The sequence below is a fragment of the Psammomys obesus genome, unplaced genomic scaffold (assembly GCF_907164565.1).
Source record: "Psammomys obesus unplaced genomic scaffold, mPsaObe1.curated_primary_1811, whole genome shotgun sequence".
Lineage (NCBI taxonomy): Eukaryota > Metazoa > Chordata > Mammalia > Rodentia > Muridae > Psammomys > Psammomys obesus.
Window position 1 is genome coordinate 23926086 of NW_026596040.1, and position 21497 is coordinate 23947582.

The 21497-nt window shown below is 47.3% G+C and overlaps 1 protein-coding gene across 1 annotated transcript in view; it reads left to right on the plus strand.

Moving 5' to 3' along the window:
- Window positions 1–20871, plus strand: part of Apcdd1 (APC down-regulated 1) — a 30922-nt gene extending 10051 nt beyond the window's left edge. Inside the window, exons 2-5 of the mRNA XM_055622990.1 lie at window positions 1782–1965; window positions 4786–5317; window positions 16418–16739; window positions 18972–20871. Of these exons, the coding sequence (XP_055478965.1) occupies window positions 1782–1965; window positions 4786–5317; window positions 16418–16739; window positions 18972–19420 (1487 nt within the window). The 3' untranslated portion in view covers window positions 19421–20871. The remainder of the gene's footprint in view (window positions 1–1781; window positions 1966–4785; window positions 5318–16417; window positions 16740–18971) is intronic.
- Window positions 20872–21497: the final 626 nt, after the last annotated feature.

Genomic DNA, 21497 nt, shown 5'->3' on the forward strand with positions numbered 1-21497 from the left:
GTGTGTGTGTGTGTGTGTGTGTGTGTGTGTGTGTGTGTGTGTGTGTGTGTGTTGGGTATGCAGGTTTTGTTAACAAGCTGGTGTTTGGGAAAGAAAGATCTGAGTTCAGCAAGCTCGCTTCTTCCTCCATTGCTCAGGTCACCCATCTGGAAGAGTTACAGTGAGATGGAAAGTGAAGCTAGGAGGATCACTGGAGGAAGCACCTCCTCTCCCCTCCCCTTCCTCCCCTTTTCTTTCCTCCCCTCTTCTTCCCTCCTTTCCTCTCCCCTCCCCTCTATAAAAACCTGGAAATGGAGGGCCCTGCTTCATAGCTATGACTGTGAATTATGATGTCACCAGGCAGCAATTGCCCATTTTTATAATTTGCCCGGAAGCAGTTCAGGTCAAAAGCAGTGGTTTTAGCCTTAACTTGAACTCCACATGCGTTAGCCACTTTTGTATTGCCGTGATCACAATATCTGACAACAAAGTAGAATACTTTTCTTCTGGCCTTTTCTTTCAAAGAGTTTCAGTGCACCATGGCAGGGAAGGCAGGGTAGAGCCGCCCATTTCACAGTCATGTGACAGAGACTTTATGCTTTAAGTTGGACCAGAAATCAGAGAGGGCAGTGGAACCAGGACCAGGGCTGTACCCTTCCAATGCCTGTTCCCAGTGACCTACTTCTCCCTGCAAGGCTCTACCTCCTAAGGGTTCCACAGCTTCCCAAAATAATACCACCAGCTGGGTAACAAACATTCCAAACCATAAGCCTGTCCGGGGACATTCCACATTCAAACCAACGCATATCACCATCAACTTAGGTCAAGAATGTCTTAGTTAGATTTTCGTTAGTTGAATCATGCCCATAGGTGCCTTCGCCTCCTGGCTCCCACCTGTGTTTGAATATCACTAAGAAGAAGAAAGGTCGTTCTGTCAGTAGGGCAGCATTTAAAAAGGGAACCCTGAGAACTTCATATACAGAGATATATATCTTTTAACTTCTGGGGCTGTACCCTGAGAACTCCTCTCATCCTCTCAGTCTTTGAGCCACTGATAAAAGACATCTGAGTATAAGCAGCCTGCAGTTCTAAGGGCGGCACCTACAATGCCCTTGACACCACGTATTGGACTTCACCTCTTAACATCGAATTTCGAAACCAAGATTCTAGTTCAAAAGCCCTTAGACAAACCGTAACTAGGGCATCCTAGTTTGCAGTCTGTGATAGCCAGAGAACATGTGACTCAGTAAAAGCATATGGGGGGTTAGTCAAGGAGCAGGTCCCAGCCAGGAGTTTCAGAACTGTCCCCTGGCCCCTTCTCTTTCCACATCTGCCAAGCTGCGTTTTCAACATTGATCTCTTTACTCTTTCTCTTCCTCATCTAAGTGTGTCAGTGTGTGAAGTTGATATCCCGGTTCTCCCTCTCCCTTCAATTCCACATCACCTTTTTCAGCACTCCTGAATTGACCTTGTGGGGTTCAGCCAGGCTCTACCACACAGGTGTTCGTGAGTATGTAAGAAACCCAAGTGAATGCACCTGAACCCTGGCTTTGCAAAGAACTGGCTGGGTGGCCCCAAGCAAGCTAGGCTCTCATTCTCACAGGCCTCCATTTTCCACCTGGAAAACGATCTCCAAGAGTGTTCCCCACGTTGGCATGGGAATTCTGAAAGAGCAAGCACAGCATGCAGCCTGAGAGCAGCATGTCAGCGGGCTTTTTCCACAGCTGTCACCTCCGATCACCATCTACCTGACTCGAACTTACTGCTGCCGCTTTTGCTCACTTTCTGCTCTTGTTTTTCAGGGCTGGGAGAGGGTTCTGCCCTCCTTCATCCAGACAGCAGATCACATCCTCGGTCCTTAGAGAAAAGTGCCTGGAGGGCTTTCAAGGAGTCACAGTGCCATCATATGCTCAAGCATCTCCACAATGGTGCCCGCATCACTGTGCAGATGCCCCCAACCATCGAGGGCCACTGGGTGTCCACAGGGTAAGAGCTGGACTTGAGACAGAAGTGCAGAGAGCAACGGAGCAGGCTCTAAGGATGCTAGCTTTCTATAGTGTACAGCAACAGAGAGCCAGACAGCTCTTGGAAATTATGGTTGGTTAAGCAAACAGAGCTAGGAGCTGGAGAAATCTCACGCCCGAAGCAGCAATGGTATCATAGCCCTGCTAACTACACAGTATGAGTGAATAGATCCTTGTTTACTGAACTCTGTGGGACCACTTGTGTATAAAGAGAAACCATTAGCAAGTGAAATTAAGCGTCTGTGTTTCAACTAACCCTGAAACATGACTGCAAAGCTTCTTATGGTCTAAATATTCTCTCCATATTCTGGTAACTTAATCTATGGTTTCAAGACTCTGAGAGTAAGTTAAGAGCTGCCTTTACCAGCCAGTTCTTAGATTCTTTTCTGTGTTGTGAAGCTGAGATTTATCCTAGTTTGAGCTCTGGCTTATCTTCCTTTAGAGCTTTCAAAAATAGCCTAGAGGCAGATAAGTGATTTTCTATCTACCCATTAAATTGTTGAGCATTAACAAGACTAAGTAGGATCTGATGACATCTTCCTATGCACAGTTCCTGGGATATGGATAGCAGCCTCCAAAGACCTTAGGGAAATAACTGAACATATATGGTCACAAGACAAAAGAAATCCTATAAAATGATTAAATCCTATAAAATGATTACATTGAATTCTTTTTCTAAAACTGGGCCTCTTAAAATGACTGATAAATTCTTTGCAGAGCAACTTTAAATGTGAAATTATAACTCGAAAATGTTCACTTATTAGTTGACTGCTGCTGCCAAGCAGTAGTTATGTTTTGTGTATATAGCTCAAACAGGTTTGGTCCCTGTGGTCTTGAGATATTACAGATGGATGCAGAAAAGCAGGGGTGCAGAAGGAGATGTGAGACAGCCTTATTTTAGGATCAGGATGGAACCTGAAATCTAGTTTCTTCCTGTAGGACGAGTTATCTGTGTAGAGAAACTGGCAAAGTCATGGCTAGATATAGAATGGACATGGCTTGCCCTGCCAGGGGACCCCACTGACCCCAGTCCTGAAACCTAGCTCCCTGAGTGTTGGGGGTGGCTCTGAGCTACCTTGCAGAATAGGTCTTTTTGTTGTTATTGATTTAGGGTAGACTTTTTGGTAGTGGTGGTTTGGCTTGGTTGTTTTGCTTTGTTTTGAGACAGCATTTCATTGTGTTGCCCAGGCTAACTTTGAACTCCTGAGCTCAAGGGATCCTTCTGAGCTAGCTGGCACTACAGGTGTGTGCCCCTGTGTGTATCTGACAGGTATTCTATGCTAAGAAAACTGGGAAGTGATTGAAAGGTGCTGCCTGGACCATGCTTAAAATAAGATCTTTATTAAAGGGCACTCCAGCTGTTCCGTGGCAAATATACAGGAGCAAACATGCTGGGAGTCACCCTAGAGAGACTTGTACACTCCTGCCTAGAGCTGACAGTGGCTTGAGTGAAAAGGATGGGAAAGCAGTGGAGAAATGGCTATGTCTGAGTTACATTGAGTTTGGGAGGCAGAATCCACAGGCTGTTGAGGTTGAGTTAAAATAATAAGATCAAAAGAATAAATGAAAAAGGAAACCAATTCCTACCTCCACCTCCACTGACCACCACTGATCACACTAAACTCCAGTTCCTTTGGGTCAAAAGCCTAGGGTGGCCTTTGCCTCTTTCTTCTGCCTCCAGGGACTAGTGCTCAAAGGATGGTACATTTTGCAGCCACAAGACATTATTTAACATTAGTGAATATATTTACATAACAATAGCACCCATGTTAAGTGTAGTTATCCTCCATCAGTCTGCCAACTAAAAGTCTAAATTGCTGACAGTTTTGAGAAGCACCTGCGTTTGGGATGGCATCCTCATCACTTGATTTAGCCCTGCTGTCAGCTCAGCTCAGAACTGTTTATGTGCAGAGGTATAATTCTGATGAGCTAAGGGTTGTAACTGAAAAGACCGGGGTCTAACAAACTTTGGGCTGTGATTCAGGGAACCCCTGACCTCCGCTAGCACAGGCTCTGCTGGGTCCACATGGATTGGTGACAAATCACGTGAGAATGGCTCTGAGCCCATCCGGCTATTTCACTCTGTAGGACCCAGTCACAGGATTTCTGGCTTGGGAGCCTAGATTTATCTAAGGACATTTCCCCTTTGTCAGTCAGCACAAACCAAAGGAACCCTGGTCTCTCTTACCATGTTAGCTTTGTTTCCACTTAACTGCCTCTTATTTTTCCCCACCATGAGGATAATACTTTTGAGTGGATAGAAGGGCAGACTTCCATTTCTGCCAAGATTCTATTTCAGAACAAAGGACATCTCGTACCACCCTAGACAAGGTCTCTAATTTGAAGTGTTCATGAGTCTACTTGTTTTTTATCTATCAGACATGGGTTCCTTATATAGGCCAGCAGCACACTGTTCCCTCTTATCCAGAGAGAGGAAACTTCCCTGAAAGGGCCCTGTTTCTCCTCACACACAGTGAGTGAAAAACAGTTAGAAGAGACTATTTAGGGTCAGTTGCTAAAGCAGCATTGCCTAGATTCATGGCCAGGCTCTGGCATTTGCATATTATATGCTCTGGTACCTGCCTCTTCTTCTGTTGCCTCAGTTCCTCCGATGTGAATGGTAATCATACACAGTACCTAGGCTATTGTGAAGACTCAATTCATTGACACTTGTAACGGAGATGGAAAGCATGGTTCTTGCTGCAGCGACTTGCCATGTCCTCCCTCTCTTCCACATGACACTGGATTTACCCAGCTCTTTCCCCGCTCTTGTATTCAACAGCTGTGAAGTAAGGTCGGGGCCAGAGTTCATCACAAGGTCTTACAGATTCTACAACAATAATACCTTCAAGGCCTACCAGTTTTACTATGGCAGCAACCGCTGTACAAACCCCACCTATACTCTCATCATCCGAGGCAAGATCCGCCTGCGCCAGGCGTCCTGGATCATTCGTGGGGGCACCGAGGCCGACTACCAGCTTCACGGCGTCCAAGTCATCTGCCACACAGAGGCAGTTGCTGAACAGCTCAGCCGACTGGTCAACCGAACTTGCCCAGGCTTCCTGGCTCCCGGTGGTCCCTGGGTGCAGGACGTGGCCTATGACCTGTGGCAGGAGGAGAATAGCCACGAGTGCACCAAGGCTGTGAACTTTGCCATGCACGAGCTGCAGCTCATCCGTGTGGAGAAGCAATATCCCCACCACAGCCTGGACCACCTGGTGGAGGAGCTCTTCCTTGGTGATATCCACACTGACGCTAGCCAGAGGGTGTTCTACCGGCCATCTAGTTACCAGCCTCCCCTGCAGAATGCCAAGGTACCCCCCAGCCGCAGAGCCCTTCAGAGTCTGCCCGCCCTCGGCTAAGTCAAATAAGTGGGCCCTGAGAGATCTTGGGGAACCTGAGGATCTACCCGAGGGATCTACCTCATGGAAGAGGTGTTTCTGGGAAGTAAAAGGAGAAGTGTAGAAGGTTGGGAGGAGACATTGTAGCTGGGGGTTTCAGGGCTGCCACCCACTTGTTTTGTGTTCTGGGGAGTAGTTGTGATGCTCTTCAAAAATAACTCCGATATCTCAGACACTCCTTACAGCCCAGAGGACAGCATGAGGAACACAGGGGTACCATGACCACTATGCTGGCAAAGACTCCCATCAGACACACCCAACACCGGAGAAGGTGGAAGGAGCAGTGGGAAGGTTACAGTGCCACGCTGTCCCATAGGCCCTTAGGCTTCCCGGTGGTCACTTCCCTGTGCCTGCTTCCAGCTTGCCAGTGGCCTCCCAAGATGTACTGTCGTAACCCTCTTAGGTTCTTGGGTCAGGTACCTTTGTCATATACTCGGTGAATTTCAGTGCCAATGCTTGAACCAAATCTCTTTCTTCCAGTCCCAAAATCTTCCCATTTTATTAAATGAATTGGAAAGCCACTGCGATTAGAAGGGAGCCTGAGGAGGGCAATTTACCCTTGCAATGCTCATTATTTGAGTTATGTTCTAGTCATATTTGGAATTCACAAGACATTTCCTCCCCCCAGCTCCGAATCACGTCAGACAATGTTTTGTGGTTCTGGGCTGGGGGTGGGGAGGGCTTGGAGAGAGGGGCAGACAGATTCAGGCCTGGAGGATCAGGGGATCTTCCTTATAGAGTGCATTAGCCATGCTGCTCGGCCTTGGTGGAACATAGCTTAAGACTGGTGGGTCTAAATACAGAGCTCTGGTTTCATTTAGATAATGAAAAATATTCATTTTTAAGGGCTTCTTTATAGTATTCCTCTGTGTTTAGTCATCGCTAATCAGGTCATCTCCGATACTCTTTCTTCTCTGCTGGAAACCGCACCTTTCTTCCATCTGTCACTGCAAGCTCATGTAATGGAGCGTCATTAAATCGTCTTTATTAAAACTATCAAAATTCAGTCCTGTGTGTAGTAAGATAGTGGCCTACAGAGGTGCAGGGCTCTCAAGCCCATGATTCTCTGAGGCTGTGCTGCACTGCTGTGGACAGCCCAGCAGGGTTTCTGCAGCTTTCTTATCATATAGAAGAGGAGGAGGCAAGCCCACCCTGCTCTATCTACCCTTAGTGTTCAGAGGCACCCAAGAGGCAGGGGGAGCTGTTGCAGCCAAGGAAGGCCTGTTGTCCTCTTACGGTGATGGGCGAGGGGCCTGAAGCTCTGCAATGTGGCGACGCAGGAGGAGCTGCTTGACAGGGTGCTACCTGCTGCTGGAGGTGTGGGTCTAGGTCAGGCGTCAGCAGATCTTTTAGTGAATAAGAACTGCTGCCTTCCAGTTCTGTTCTGAGTCCTGGCTGGCTGGGAGTATCATCTACACTCTGCAGTGAACTTCCCAGATGCTCCCCATCTTGCTTAGAGTCAGATTAGAAATGGAGGCAGGGAAGGGGACTTCACACCTATATGTGAGATATCCTTGGACTAACCGACTCTCCGGTTATCCTGACCTCAGGTGGTCTGGGTTGTCCACGAACTCTACCTTAACCAGGAACATGCCCCTGTTCTCTTACTCCAAACCACCATGGCAATCTGCCAGGCTGGCAAAGCCATTGTCATCCCCGTCATCCCCTGCGTCCCTTCCATGGACTTACCAATGAGCAGAAGAACAGCTGTAAGCTTAGTGTATAGGCTCATGACTAATCCTAGCACTCGAGAGGCCAAGGCAGAATTGCCAAGAGGCATGCCTGGGCTACATAGTGAGATAGTGAGTACCAGGGCCAGCCTAAGCTACAGTATAAGACATTGCCTTGAAAACAGATGCCCCCTACCCCCCATCCCCCCAAATCTACCCATCAGTAGTCATGGGTAGTCAGGTCAGGCTGTCTGCCCCTTACCTAACCTTGTGCCACTGTTTGCATGCCCAGGGCCAGGTTCTGTTTCTTTGCCAACATGTGCCTACTTAGGCTCTTTGATGTCTCAAGCGCCTTTTAAGTGCCAGAAGGAGATTTTTGTTTGTTTCCCTGCTTCCTCCCTTCTTACCTGAATCTCTTCCCCACACCCTCTTTGTTGTACTGTCAGGGTGTGGACCCCCTGGGTGAGACCCTTCCCTACTGTCTCCAATCCAGGTTGGGAGGAGGCTCTTTCCTGAGGGTAGTGCTCCTCCCTGGTCAGAGCCTATCTGGCTTGTGGTTCCTGGGGGGTAGGGAGGAATGTCTTCAGAGCCAATCATCTAGTCCTAGCATGGGATTTCAGGGTGACAGGCATGATGCTGACCTTTTCTAGGGGAGGTTTTTTATTTTATTTTTTTTAATTTCTAAACAGTTAAAAGATTTTCTTGAACTCTGGCTAAATTGGCAAATGTAGAGTTTGGAAGTGGGAGCTGGTCCTGGTTCACAGCTGTCCCGCTGGCACCAGCTGGGGTCAAATGTTCCTTGCCTCACCCTTGGAGAGCCCCCATGCTTCTTTCCTATACTGTGGAGGCCATCCATCCTGTCTCCAGGGCTGGAGAGAGGAGCCCTTCTGGCTGACAGTTCCTGGAGAAATGAAGATTGCTGGCTGAGTGCTGTCTGATGCCTGGCCATGAAACACATCCTCCTGTCTTCTCCTCCCCTCTCTGATGAGGCGGCTGTGGGAGCATTTATCCAGATTCTCAAGAATCAGATGCTTTTAAACTCCAGGTTCGAGTCCAAGATTCCAAAAGCATGAATGGTGGAAAGAACTCGAGGAAGTGAGGTTTATCTAGAACATACTTCATAAAAGGGATAAGGAAGGGGATAACTAGCACGCTTAAGGTGATCTCATTTGTATGAGACCAATACTTGCAGAAAGGGAGGAAAGTAGAGTATGAGGAAAGGACCCTAGCAATGAATTCCGAGGAAGGGCGGGGGTGGTTAAGACTGAGGTTTTTAGGTGCTTTCTGTAATTTGGACCATGCTCTTGCAGAACCTAAACACCATTGCCAAGCAAAACTAAAATTCAAGAAGATGAAAAGCCCTGCTAGGAGTCTGAGGAGTTCGAAGCCAGGGATAAAGCTGGTATCCCACTGGGAGGAAGGCTTAGGTAGGCTTCCCTGGGCTCAGCAAGATCACTGGCTGTGGAACCAGTGGCTACCCAGCCAGTGGGGTTGCAAGGCTGTGAAAGGCCACTGGATTCAGCAGCTGAAAGGGCCCATTCTTCTCTTGTTGTCCCTTGCCTGTGTCTCTTGGCTTTGGTGCATAGTGATGCCCCTCAGGAAGTTGTTAGCTCTGTCCCTAAGACAGCTAGGAGAAAGCGAGTGGACTTGGCCAGTATCTTTCTAGACAGTGGACATGGTGAAGCCCAGTTGCTTGTGCCATGGGACATTCCAGTAACAGGTTGTCTAGGCTGGTTGTGGCTGTCTGGCCCGGGACAGGAAGCAACTGGGAGAGAGTTTCTTCCAAGAGTACACACGCCTATGCAGGGGTCCTGGAATCTCTGGCTTTGAACTCTTTGCCTCCCCCTAATTACTGGTCCATGGAGACCTGGCTGAAAATTAGTTTAATGCTAAATTGAGTTTGAAACCACTAGTCTTAGCCCCTGTGGAAACAGGATACCATGTAAAAATAGAAACTTCAAGTCAACTTGTTTTTCTAGGCTTTATACAGCTTTGCTCTAAGGCTCTGAGTTCTTTGGCAGATATATGCTGTTTGCAGACTCAGGTGTGTGGGGATTTCTTTCAAGAGGAAATTGGCTACTCGTCATTTAGAAAAATCAAGGTGGCCTAAAATAACCCTTAAGAAGATGCTCCGAGTGGGAGTTTAACCCCAGCACAGCACCATCGTGTGCCTTGATTCATCAGAGCTGTGTAGTTGGGATGTACACCCAAATTCATTCATGCAGTGGTTGACTCAAATGGCTATTAAAAGCAAATATTCGCCAGGAACCTTAGAAATGGCAAGAGTTTTAAGCAGACAGAATTGATCGTTCTCCAAAATCCTCCAAAGATTCATCCCCTGGGTTGTAAATCAAAAGGCCTGTCTAAAAGCAACCCCCAGGCAATGTGTATCTGAAATATTCTGACTTAGCAAACTTAAACTTGCTCCTTCAGCTGCCTGGGCAGGTGGGGTGGGAGCAGCGAGGACAACATCAGCCTTCACAGTGCCTGACCCTAGAAGAAAGGGGTCGGGCCTCTGACACACTCTCCAGTTCTACAGAAACCTCCAAGGCTGGGACCAGCATAAGTGTGGATTTCAGAGTCTTGCTTGAGTGGTGGTTTTCATTGTCTACAAGGCTTTGGTTCCCACAGACATCAAAAGACAACTCAAGTCCTATGATGGTGTAGTGTGTGCAAGGAAGCTCTGTAAACATTAAGCCACCACATTACTTAGACACCTAGACTGACTAAGACAATGTGAGTCTATGTAAATGACTGTTACACTGTGTCCTTCGGGATACAACGATCAGAAACACTTGTAGATTTAGTACAGGTGCAGTGTTTCTCCCATGATATTTTGATCTGCAGTTAGACTTGTCCTCAGATAAAAACCCATGGGCAGAGAGGACCTGGATGGACTGTGTGTGAAAAGGGCAGTGATCTGTGGGACTGCCTGGTACCAGTGCTGTGAGACTGCCGGGTAGGACAGGACACTCAGGGAAGGAGCCAGATGCTTGTGCTAAGGACCCTGTGACCTTTGTCTTCTGCTAGAGTGGAAAAAAGGATGGGGCTTTGCAGAGGTGATGGAGGATGCATGTGAAAGCACAAGGCCTGAGGTATGGGGAGTCAAGGCCTGAGAGTTTCCCAGGCCGTTCTTAGGTAAGTTTTCCTAAAGAAAAGTCTTCCCATTCGTTGCTGGGCCAAGGTAGTCACTGGCAGCAGATGCCGCAGCAGCAGATGCAGACAGGGAGCTGGCAGTTGGGATTTCGTGCTCGGTTGTCAGTGCTGAACGATGGCTGCGCTGCAGCACCGCTGCCATGTCCTGATTGCCGACCGATACAGATCTTGTTATTTCTTGACTCCTCCGGAGGATTTTGGCAGACAGGCAGACAGGCAGGGTTGCTTTATTTAAGGAGTTAGCAGGCTAGGAAAGATTTGTTGTCAGGGACAATGCAAGCGGTAAACATTTCATCCCTTAAAAGGCAAAAACACTGAGAAGCCAGAGTGAAACCTCCAAGAAGCAGGAAATTGGCCATTTGAAAAGTATGTCTAAGAAGCTAGAGAGAGGAGGGGGAGCAGGCAACAAAACTTCCTCTGTGGCCGGTGGAGTCATGTTGGCCCCTTTAAGGGATCAAAATGAAACAGAGGTCATGCATCATCTAAATGTATTTGCTACATTTATCTATCTATCTATCTATCTATCTATCTATCTATCTATCTATCTATCATCTATCATCTATTTATTTATTTATTTATTTATTTATTTATTTATTTAGTATGTGCACGAACATAAATTCAGAGCGTGCCAGCGAGTGTCCTTATCTGCTGAGCCATCTCCTTGACTCTGAATCCAGACCCAGAAAGCACTGCAAGATGCTCCTCCCACAGACAGTATCTCTCCCCATGGATAAATGTGACTTTCATTATTCAGCTCCTTGAATATCCTGTGACTGACAGCTTTCCCCCTGTCCGTCTTTCTATCAGGAGCCTCATCGAGTCCAGGTGGGTTCCACTGGGTAACGTAGGAAATGTGACAGGAAGCCCTCTGGTCTTGGCCTCCAAGGGCTAATTTGAAAGCCAGGAAGAGTGCTCACACAAGATGGTCTGCAACAGAAATGCCCAGCACACAGCGCATTGCCACTGTAAGCAGAGCTTTCACCTTTGGTTTATGCCAACATTTATTTTCTACTTCCCCCCCCTTTAGTAACAGCTGTCCCAATGGGCAACTTGTTATCCTACTGAGGTTTAAATTGCCATTGTAAGCAGAGTGTTCACCATAGGCTTACGGGTTTCTCTATGAGAATCATGAATACTTTTTTTTTTTTTTAATCCAATGGGGCAAAGCCCTAGGAAAGGAAGTTTCCATCATCTACTCCCATTTTTTTTTCCTTGAACAAAACTTTTAGCCAAGAATTGCTGCTTTGAAGGCTTGTGCTTTGTCCGGCCTGCTACTCTAATTGATCTTTCACAAGATCTTCTCAAGTAATTCCTTCCATTCTGGGAAGTCCATGGAAACAAGTGGGCACTGTCAGCAGAGGCTGTTGACCAACTCTCCAGAAATAAATGCTGGCAGGAAACAGGAGAAGCCTGAAGAGCCCCCATCAGTCATCAGCCTCGGGGCCCTTTTCCATGGGGCTGCAGTCCTCGTTGGGGGGACGTTTGCTGTTCGCAGAACCTCAGACCTGATAGCTGAATAAGACAGAGGCAGCACAAGCCCCAGGACTGAATTAGAGGCCCAAGACTGCTTTAGCTCTGTGAGATCTTCTGGCCCAAGTTACTTTCTCTCTCTGTACCTTGGTCAGGCACATCAGCCAGAAACTGTGCCAACGTTCTCATTGGGAGAGTAGAAAGGTGGGGATGTGCTTGAAGACCTCAGAATCCCATATTCTTTTCCACAGGCTTGAACCTGCTGCCCAGGAGCAGCGTGCAGACGGGCAGACCTTGATCCCTGCCAGCAACGCTGTGTACGTGGGAACCGCAAGGTCCTTCCATTTTTAACACGAGTTCAGAGAACACTTGTATAGGGCTTATTTCTAGCTCCAACCCTCTTGAGTTAAGTCTGCCTTCCCACTCCTGATTGCACCTCATGAAACCCAGGGTCATTTACATGCCGGAGAAGTACCCTACCTCTCCGAAGCACCCCAGGTCTCTAGATTAGAGCTTTGTATAGTGGGTGTAAAGGATAGCAACAAAGAAACACCTCCTCGCTCCTCTGATTTGAACCTTCAAATCGTGCATATACAGAAACCCTGACTGTAAATAGCTTTTTCCAACATGGAGGAAAATGTAGTGTTATAGGGCCAAGTAAGTGAGCCTAGGGAAGGGCATTTCTCAAGCGGGAATCTTGTATCCAAATGTTTTATTTTGTAATAAAACTAACTTCATAAAGCAACTGCTATCTGATGGTTCAAGTCACCTTTCATGTGAAAGATCTCCGTCTGCAGTTCTCATTTGCTAATCTGTAAAGGCTCTCTCTTGAAACCACCCCAGAAAAGGAGCTGTAGAGCAATACAACATGCAGGCTTTGTTCCTTGCTTATGTGAAATGATTGCTATAGGTCCCTTTAATTTTTTTATTCATGCCAAAGAGTATAAGAAAACAATCTTTAAAACTTGATTCGCACACAGGAGTACATGTGCCCATGACTGAAACTGTCACCTGTTGACCTCATCCACTGAGGCCAAAAACATTGCTTCTCTGCTTATGACATCTTTGGTTGTTTAATGATAACTGCAAAATGGCTTCCGAGAGGATGGGGGGGGTGAGCAAAACAAACCACCTTCCTCTAAAGAATTTGTGCAAATGACAAGATATGCTCTTTATCAAATTGTTAAGGAAGTATAAATTTAAACCACAATAGGATACCAAGTTGCCCCCTCGGACAGCTGCACCAAAGCGGGGGCGGGGAGGAAGTAGAAAATAAATGTTGGCAAGGATGTGGGGGAACTGGCACTCTTATGGTTTGCTGATAGAAATGTCAAATGGTGTGACACGGGCTTCTCCTTCAAAAGAGTAAATAAAGATCGGCCTACTGTACGGTATGGCTATTTTACATCTGTGTGTACACTCAAAATGATTCAAAGAGAAATGCTAGGACATAGCCGTGCAGCCATGTTCATGGCATTATTCACAGCAGTGAAAAGATAGAAGCAGTCCAAATGTCTACAGACAGAGTAATTGACGAGCAAAATATGTCTCTTTGTGAAATAACCAGGCCTTAAAATGGAAGGACTCCTGCTACAACAGGAGTGAACCTAGAATACATTTGCTAATGGCATTGGCCAGTCACAAAATGGCAAATACCGTATGAGTGTCCTTAGAGGAGGTCCTTATTCATCTCCTTATAGGATATCCTTAGTCACATTAAATGACAAAAAGTAGAAGGGTGGTTGCCAGGGGCTACAAAGGGAAGGGAAGATGAGAAGGTTCTATAGATAGACCTTGCTGATGGCTGCCTAACCATGTGACTATACTTAATGCCATAGAACTGTGTATTTAAAAAGTACTAGGATGATGAGTTTTACAACCTTTTTTAGAGTTTTGTAATACTAGTGCTCAGGAGCCAGGTTCCCCCTGCTCATATGAACCCAAATCCCACAGGCCCCCTTGTTCAAACATGCCCAGCCCGCTTATTTCTTCTGCCCAGGTGCAAACCTTTCTCTCAAGGGCACCATTCATCTGGCAGAACCACCAGCCAGAAGAATTCTCTTGGAGCCCAGGACTCCTGCCTGCTATTTTTAAAAGAAGTACTATTCGAGAGAACCCCCAACGTAACACTCATGGTGCCATTGTGGAGCAGCCTGGGTGACAGCTGGGCCTTCCCCCAACCCAGCCTTTCCCGGTTGAACTGAAGAGCATTCATCTTCAATGTTCTGCCATCAGCACTGAGCTTTCCCTGAGCCAGTACTAGTGCAGAAGGGGAAAAAAACTTTTTCAGGGATTGAGACCTAACTTCCTAGAAAGGCCAGAAGTGAGGGAGGCACAGCGGATGTTGCTAAACTCTTATTAGGTATAGGAAATCAGGTTGTGGAGAGTGGGATGGAGAAAAAGTCGAGGTAGGAATGGTTGAAAGTAAGTGATTGAACTCACAGAACTTTGGAAGCCCTTTGGGGACTCAGGTGGAGTAGGCAGCAGGTATCTTGGCTGTGCAAATCCCAGCAGGGAGGGGAACCGGCTCTGTGTGGACCAGTGGGGAGCCTGTGGGTCCATATTTCTGACCCTAACTGAACATCAGTTTCTGATGTTTCTTCTTTCTGGAATGTGGTAGGCCACCTGCAGGAGGTTCAGACTGTCGCAGCTGGCCAGGGCCTCAGTGTCATTGTGAATAGGTTTCATGCTGACTGTGGTGAGATTCTGATGTACTCTGCTTTTGGCGGGAGCCCGGAGTGTACATGTTCTAGACATCCACTGAACTTCCCATCCTGACCTTTAAATATCTGGACAACTCACTTCATATCTGGAACCTTCACTTCCTGGCAGCTTACTGAGAGGACATAGCATGCCAGCGCTCAGGACCCTTTTACTCCACTTTGTACTTCCCTCCCTACTGTGAACCCACAGGACTGTGACCCATGTGGTCAAAAGGCCGTTGCTCTGGTCTGCCTAAGTGGGGACACTGGGTGGGAACCACCTTGATCTGCCATTTCTCTCCTGCAGCGGCTATACAGGCTATGTACAATAGTCACCATTGTGTAAGTGAGGAAGTTGAAGTAGAGAGAGACGAATAACTCTGCTATGGCCACCAGCTGTGAGGCAGGCAGTGGGGCTGGCTCAGGCCTTCAGGATCTGGTCTGGAACACCCTCATCTCTCATTCAGCTCTGGTTTCGATGGTCTGTTATCTTTCGTTGGTACTTGTTATCTTTCCGGGTCCTATCTCCCTGTGGTCTGCTGATAACAGGCTGGAGCACGGTTTATATTTTTTCCATGTGCCTCAAAGTCCTCTGCAGGAAACTTCAGGCCAGCAAATGCACCTGGACCATGCAACGGGGAAGATTTGCCTCCCCCTTCACTCTAACTCCACACTCTAAGTTATCTTAACATCTACAAGCCTCACATCACAGGCACAAAGGAAGTGTTCCCTGGTAAATTCATCTAATGAGTGAAAAGGGTCAAGTGAGTACAGAGTTCCCCCTTCTTGGGGGTGTGGGTGAGGCAGGTGGCAGCCACCTGCCCTCCCACCTTTACCACAGTCTGCCAGGAAGGCAAGCTTGTCACCATTGCCAAGTCACATGTGTGAGGCCACCATTCCACCCTGGTGAAGGAGGTGAAATGATGACTTCAGGGAAAATGCTGAGAATCTTGGGCCCCAGGCACACACAGACAGGCTGTGCACATGCCCAGAGGTCACCCCATTCCCTTCTGTCTGCCCCCTCTTCCTTTGTTCACTTTGTCAAGGGGACACCATGACTCCTCTCATCTGTATTCACAGGTCTGTGTTTTCCTTAGAGTATTTTGCAGCCTCTTCCTTTAAATGTCTAATTGTGCTGAAATACAGCCACAAATCTGTCTTGTGGGTACCCATTTTAAGAGTACAGCTAAGTGGCGTGAGTCACATTGATAATGTTGAATAGCCTTCACCACTGTTCATATCTGGAACTCTCACCTTATAAAACTGAAGTTCTGCCCATTATACCTGGGCCCTCTGTCCCTACCTTCCTTCTCACCCCTCAAAGTCACCCCCCTGCCTCCTATCTCTGGATTTCACTACTCCATGTCTCTCAAATGAATGGAATGTCTTCATGACTGGCTTACTTCATTTAGCACAGTATGCGCGCATGGTTCACTGTGAAGAGCATCCTCCCTGTTAAAGCTGAGTTCACTGCCATCATCTGTGCAGAGCGCTGTGTGGTTCAGCATGCATTTGTGACTGTGCAGTTGAAGGCCTTTCCTTCTGGCTAGTGTGGGTCAGTGCCCCTGCTTTGAATTCTTCTGCACATGTATTTGGGTGGGGGGTAATAACTGTATCATATAGTAATTCTATGTTTAAGCTTTTGAGGAACCATCCCACTCTTGTCTATAAAGGCTGTATTGTTTTACATCCCTACAAACAGGACTGAAGTATTGGGATTTCTCCACATCCTCATCCACACATAGCCACTGGATTTGTGATGGTCTGAAACCTCACAGGACTCTAAAGAGCCCATGCCATAGCTGATATTAAGGCATATACAAGGCTCTTCGCTCTAGGCATCAGAGCCTGGTTCCATTTGTTCTGGGGTTTTCGATTAAGTGATGCTGCTCTGAGTGCCCAGTCCTAACTGTGGTGAACCTCCCCCCCACCCCCATTTTCAGGGAGACAGACACATGCACACCGAGCTCATGGGGAGACCAGTGTCTCTAAATGTCTTTGTTTCTTTGCTTCAGAACCACAACCATGCGTGCATAGCCTGCCGGATCATTTACCGCTCCGATGAACACCACCCTCCCATCCTGCCCCCTAAAGCTGACCTGACCATTGGCCTCCATGGAGAATGGGTGAGCCAGCGCTGTGAGGTGCGCCCCGAAGTCCTCTTCCTCACCCGCCACTTTATCTTCCATGACAACAATAACACCTGGGAAGGCCATTACTACCACTACTCAGATCCTGTCTGCAAGCATCCCACATTCACCATCTATGCTCGAGGCCGCTACAGCCGAGGCGTGCTCTCATCCAGGGTCATGGGCGGCACAGAGTTTGTGTTCAAAGGTAAGCCCGCTGCCTCACTTCTCCCAGCTCAGCTCAGGAGCAGCTCTGGGACATTTCTGTTAGGGCAGAATCTAAGAGAAAGGGTATCTTTGCTGCTTGAGATGCTGGGGATGAAATTAGAGCCACGCTTGCCTCAAAGGACACTTGGAAATACCATTTGAGCTCCTTCCTGCTCCGAGCAGGCTAGTACCAGGCCCTCACGTGATACTCAGGTACAAGAGGACCCAAACCATTACATGGGCCACTGTAATCTGAGAGTCAGAAATGCTGTGCAGTGAAATCTCGCAGCCTCTTTGGTAGCATTAGGCCTGTTTGCATGCTGGGTATATTTCCTAAATGAGGGGATGTCAAGCTTGTAATAGCAAATAAAGAGGGTAGCTGGGTCACTGGGTGAGAGTGTGAGATGTCTGTGTTGCCCTAGGGAAGCCTTGAGCTTGGACACCCTCCTTTGATGGGGAAACTGCTCTTGCACACGGCCCTTGTGGTAAACTTAATCAAGAAAAATCTGTCTGCTTACCCCAAAGCCCACTGAACTTATATGCAAAGTGTAGTCCCTCAGGAGGACCCCAAGGGTCCACAGGGTTAGGGCTTCTCTTTATTTCTTCATATTTTTGTTGTTTGAAGCCTAACTACATTTATATCCCCAGCTGATGGGCTGTGTTATAATCTGTGAAAATGCTAATTCAGATATATGTTTGCTGTGAAACCTTTCAGGTACTTTAAAAATTTTTTTCATAAAAATAAAATTTTTATGAAATTTTATTTATATTTTATTCATATTCAACTTTGTATCAGCTGGGATACAAAGTTAATAAACTATAACTAATATTAAAAGGTAAAAAAAGAACAAAAAGAGTAAAAACAAAAGTAAATAAATAAAGTTTGAATTTCGCTGAGTACTTTTTTTTCATTCTAAGCAATCATTTGTCCCAAAGAGCACTTTTGACTTTTGAGGTATGCTGGCATAGTTTTATTTCACACTGATATGTGTGATCCACTCCAAACTGGGCTCAGCATTTAAACCAAATGTCATCCGTGTTTTCTGGCCACACCCATAGTATACTGTCATCCCTTTGTGTTCATGGAGAATTAATTCCAGGACTCCCTTGAAGATACCAAAATTCAGAGTGTTGTGAAATGAATGCACTTGCACAACACACGTACATATTCTCCTTGTTCTTTGCACCATTTCTGTATTATTTCTGATGCCTGGTGTAGCAGCAGGCTATAGTTACGCTGTGGCCTCAGAGCGCATGATATTGTAAACTGGCTGGCTGTATTTGGGATGACGGCCATTGAAATCAGGATAAGGAACTTAGCACCGGAGTCTGCTTTTGTTATGACTGTGGTCAGCTGAGCAAGTGATCTGATTGTGTTGTTAAAAGGGTGGGGAACACCAGCCCATCCACAAAAACTTCAACCCAAAATTTACCCTGCCTACGAGATGCGCAGGAATAAAGATAGAGCAGAGATTGAGGGAATGCCCAGCCAATGCCTGGCCCAGCCTAAGAACCACGCTATCAGAGAGTGCCAAACCCTGACACTATAAATGATATACTCCACTAAGCTTGCAGACAGGAGCCTGTCAGAGCTGTCTTCCGAGAGGCTTTCCCAGCAGTGCCTCAAAACAGATGGTGAGACTCACAGCCAAATATTGGGTGATATGTAGGGAGTGTTGGGGAATAGTTGGAGGAAAGAGAAAAGGACCTGGAGGTGACAGGAGCTCCACAAGGAAAACAACAGAGCCAACTACCCAGGGCCCAGAAGGGTTTGCTGAGACTGAAGCATCAACCAAGGACCATGCATAAACTGGACTTAGACCCCCTACAAAGATGTAGCAGACAGGCAGCTTAGGTTTCAAGTGGGTATTCTAGTAAGGGAAGGGGATACTGCATAGAACATGGACTCACTTGCCAGCTTTTAAATCACTGTCCCCTGGCAGGACAGCCTTGACAGGCCACAGAGGAAGAGGACATGCTCAGTCCTGATGCAACTTGATGAGCTGGGGTTCATGGGAAAGGGAGCTCCCCTTTTCTAAGGAAAAGGGGAGGGGGGAAGAGGGTGGGACGGGAAGGCAAGGATAGAAGAAACTACAAGGATGTAAGTGAATAAAATAAGTAAATGAGAGAGAGAGAGAGAGAAAACTGTTGAAACAGGGTCCTGAGCATTTGCTGGAAGTGTATGCCTCCGAAGTTGTCTCCCTGGAGTCATGGCTATCTCTCTTTTCCACAGTGAATCACATGAAGGTCACTCCCATGGATGCAGCCACAGCCTCCCTCCTCAATGTCTTCAGTGGGAATGAGTGTGGGGCTGAGGGCTCCTGGCAAGTGGGTGTCCAACAGGACGTCACACACACCAACGGCTGCGTAGCTCTGGGCATCAAACTACCTCACACAGAATATGAGATCTTCAAAATGGAGCAAGACACCCGGGGCCGCTACCTGCTGTTCAATGGCCAGAGGCCCAGCGATGGCTCCAGCCCAGACAGACCTGAGAAGAGGGCGACATCCTACCAGATGCCCTTGGTCCAGTGTGCATCTTCTTCACCAAGAGCTGAAGACTTGTTGGAAGAGAGTCGAGCCCATCTGTATGGCAGGGCGGCTGGGAGGACAGCTGGGCCCCTGTTACTTCCTGCCTTTGTCTGCCTTTGGACTCTACCACATTGGCACATCCTCAGATAAAAGACATTTCCCAATCCGAGACTCTACCATTTGTGACTTTTCTTCGCAAGGAGAAAGGACGTTGACTCTTTTGATGCACTTGAATGCCTGAGATCTGCCATTGCCTCTCCCCTCTCCCCTCTTCCAGCCTGTGAGTCATGAGCAGTGTGTCTGAAGTTTCAGCTTTGAATTTCTTCCAGCCCAATCCCTGGCCTGAGAACTTCATAGCGGTGATTGCACTTTAAGTCTGCAGAGAGTTGGAGCTAGTGTGCTTAGCCGTGGCAGCAAGGGCGGCAGCTGTGTTCCTATCTCTGTCCTCCCACTCTATCTGTGTTTCTGAGCTGAGCTTAATGACACGAATGACAACCTGCAGCTTTTCCTCTGCCATCGCATCTCTTTATTTCTCAGAAACCCTTCCATACTCCAGGTTTTCTACACTGGAACCCAGTGCAGAGTTGGCTTGAGACTGCCAGCAAGATCCTGTGTGTTAATGCAGAAAAGGTGCGGGTGTTGATGTGTGCATAGAAGATGCAGGGTTCCGTTCAATCATTCTTCCAGCCTTAATGCCAGTCAACACTTTGAGAAATTTTGAGTAGAGAGGCGTCTGTGGAGCTTCGAAGTCATTTAAGCTGTGTTAACTAGCACTGGTTTTCACTTGTTGAGAACAGGCGTGTGCTACACACTTGGTTTGGTGGCTTCAGAGGAGACTGGTCCAGTTGGGAAATTTACAGCAGCCTGCTCGTGCAGGAAGTCAGGAGCAGCAGTAGTACAGAGGCTAGCTACAGTGTACTAGGTGCCACGTGAGTGATTAGGCAATCTGTGGCCGTCCTCTCTGAGGGAGGCCCCTGTGTCCCGGCTCACACTCTGGTTGGGGTGTGCAGAAGAAGCCCACCTCCAAGCCTGGCACGTTCTGACACGCAGAGCCAGAGCTTCCGTGCTCCATGAGCTTACTGATGAAAGCCACCTCTGCGTGCTCCATGGAGGCTTTATGAGAAGTCATCCTGTTTTAGGGGTTACAGGCTTGACTCCGCTTCCTTTCTGCCCCAGCTGTGAGTTCTAGAGCCATCCCATTCAGGGTTAGCTGCTTCTCGGTCATTAGAAAAGAGGAAGGGATGGCTGCCTTTGTGTCACTGCAGCTGGTGCTAGAAACACCAAGTGCTGTTGCTCAGAGACCCATGCAGGCAGGTGATGAGAAACAGGGAACCCAGATGTGTCTGCAAGCAGACATGGAGGCCACAGTCCAGGAGAGGAGTCAGTCGTGTGTTTAAGAATTGGCTTTATGGAGCAGCAGCGTCCAGTGTGGTGTTAAATTATAACGATGGCATGGAGTACCAGAGTGCTTTATATTCAGATTATATTTTAAGTCATGGTGCATACTTGAGGGGGTTTATTCAAAACAAAAATACTAACTTAATGTCTACTAAGTTTAATAAACGGAGAATTTGGAAGTAATCCCATGAGCTAAGTCTTATTTGTCATTTTAATTAATATGGACACTGTCTTCAAGGTATAAACCTACACTGACTCATCTCAGTGATGTCCAGGACTTGGGGTTAGAGCCACTCAGTTCACTGCAACCCAACTAGACTCATCTATTTCTACTTTTTTTGTTTTGTTTTGATTTTGGAGATGGGGTTTTTCTGTGTAGCCTTGGCTGTTCCGGACCAGGCTGGCCCCGAACTCACAGAGATCCGCCTGCCTCTGCTTCACTGAGTGCTGGGTTCACAGGCATGCACCCAGCTTATTTCTACCTTTTAACAATATGCTGCCTATACCCCTCAAAATGAATAGAGATTAACACGTACATCGTGTATGCATGATGTGCCTATGCAGATTATGTGATCATGTTCTGATGTAATATAAATATTTACAGAGAAATAATAACAGTTTATTCGCAACGCGCCAGCACACTAAAGTGTGTCACCAAGTTTCCTGTGTGCATCCATCTCAGTTTGGTTATATCATGTTCATGTTGGTAGGCTCTCTAGACTTGAGATCCCTCGTGTGAGCCATGGTGATCTTGATTTTATGTGGTTTCCAGTGATCCTGAATCCGAAATGGATCTCTAGGTCATCCAGGCTTGAGGGTCAGAAATGAC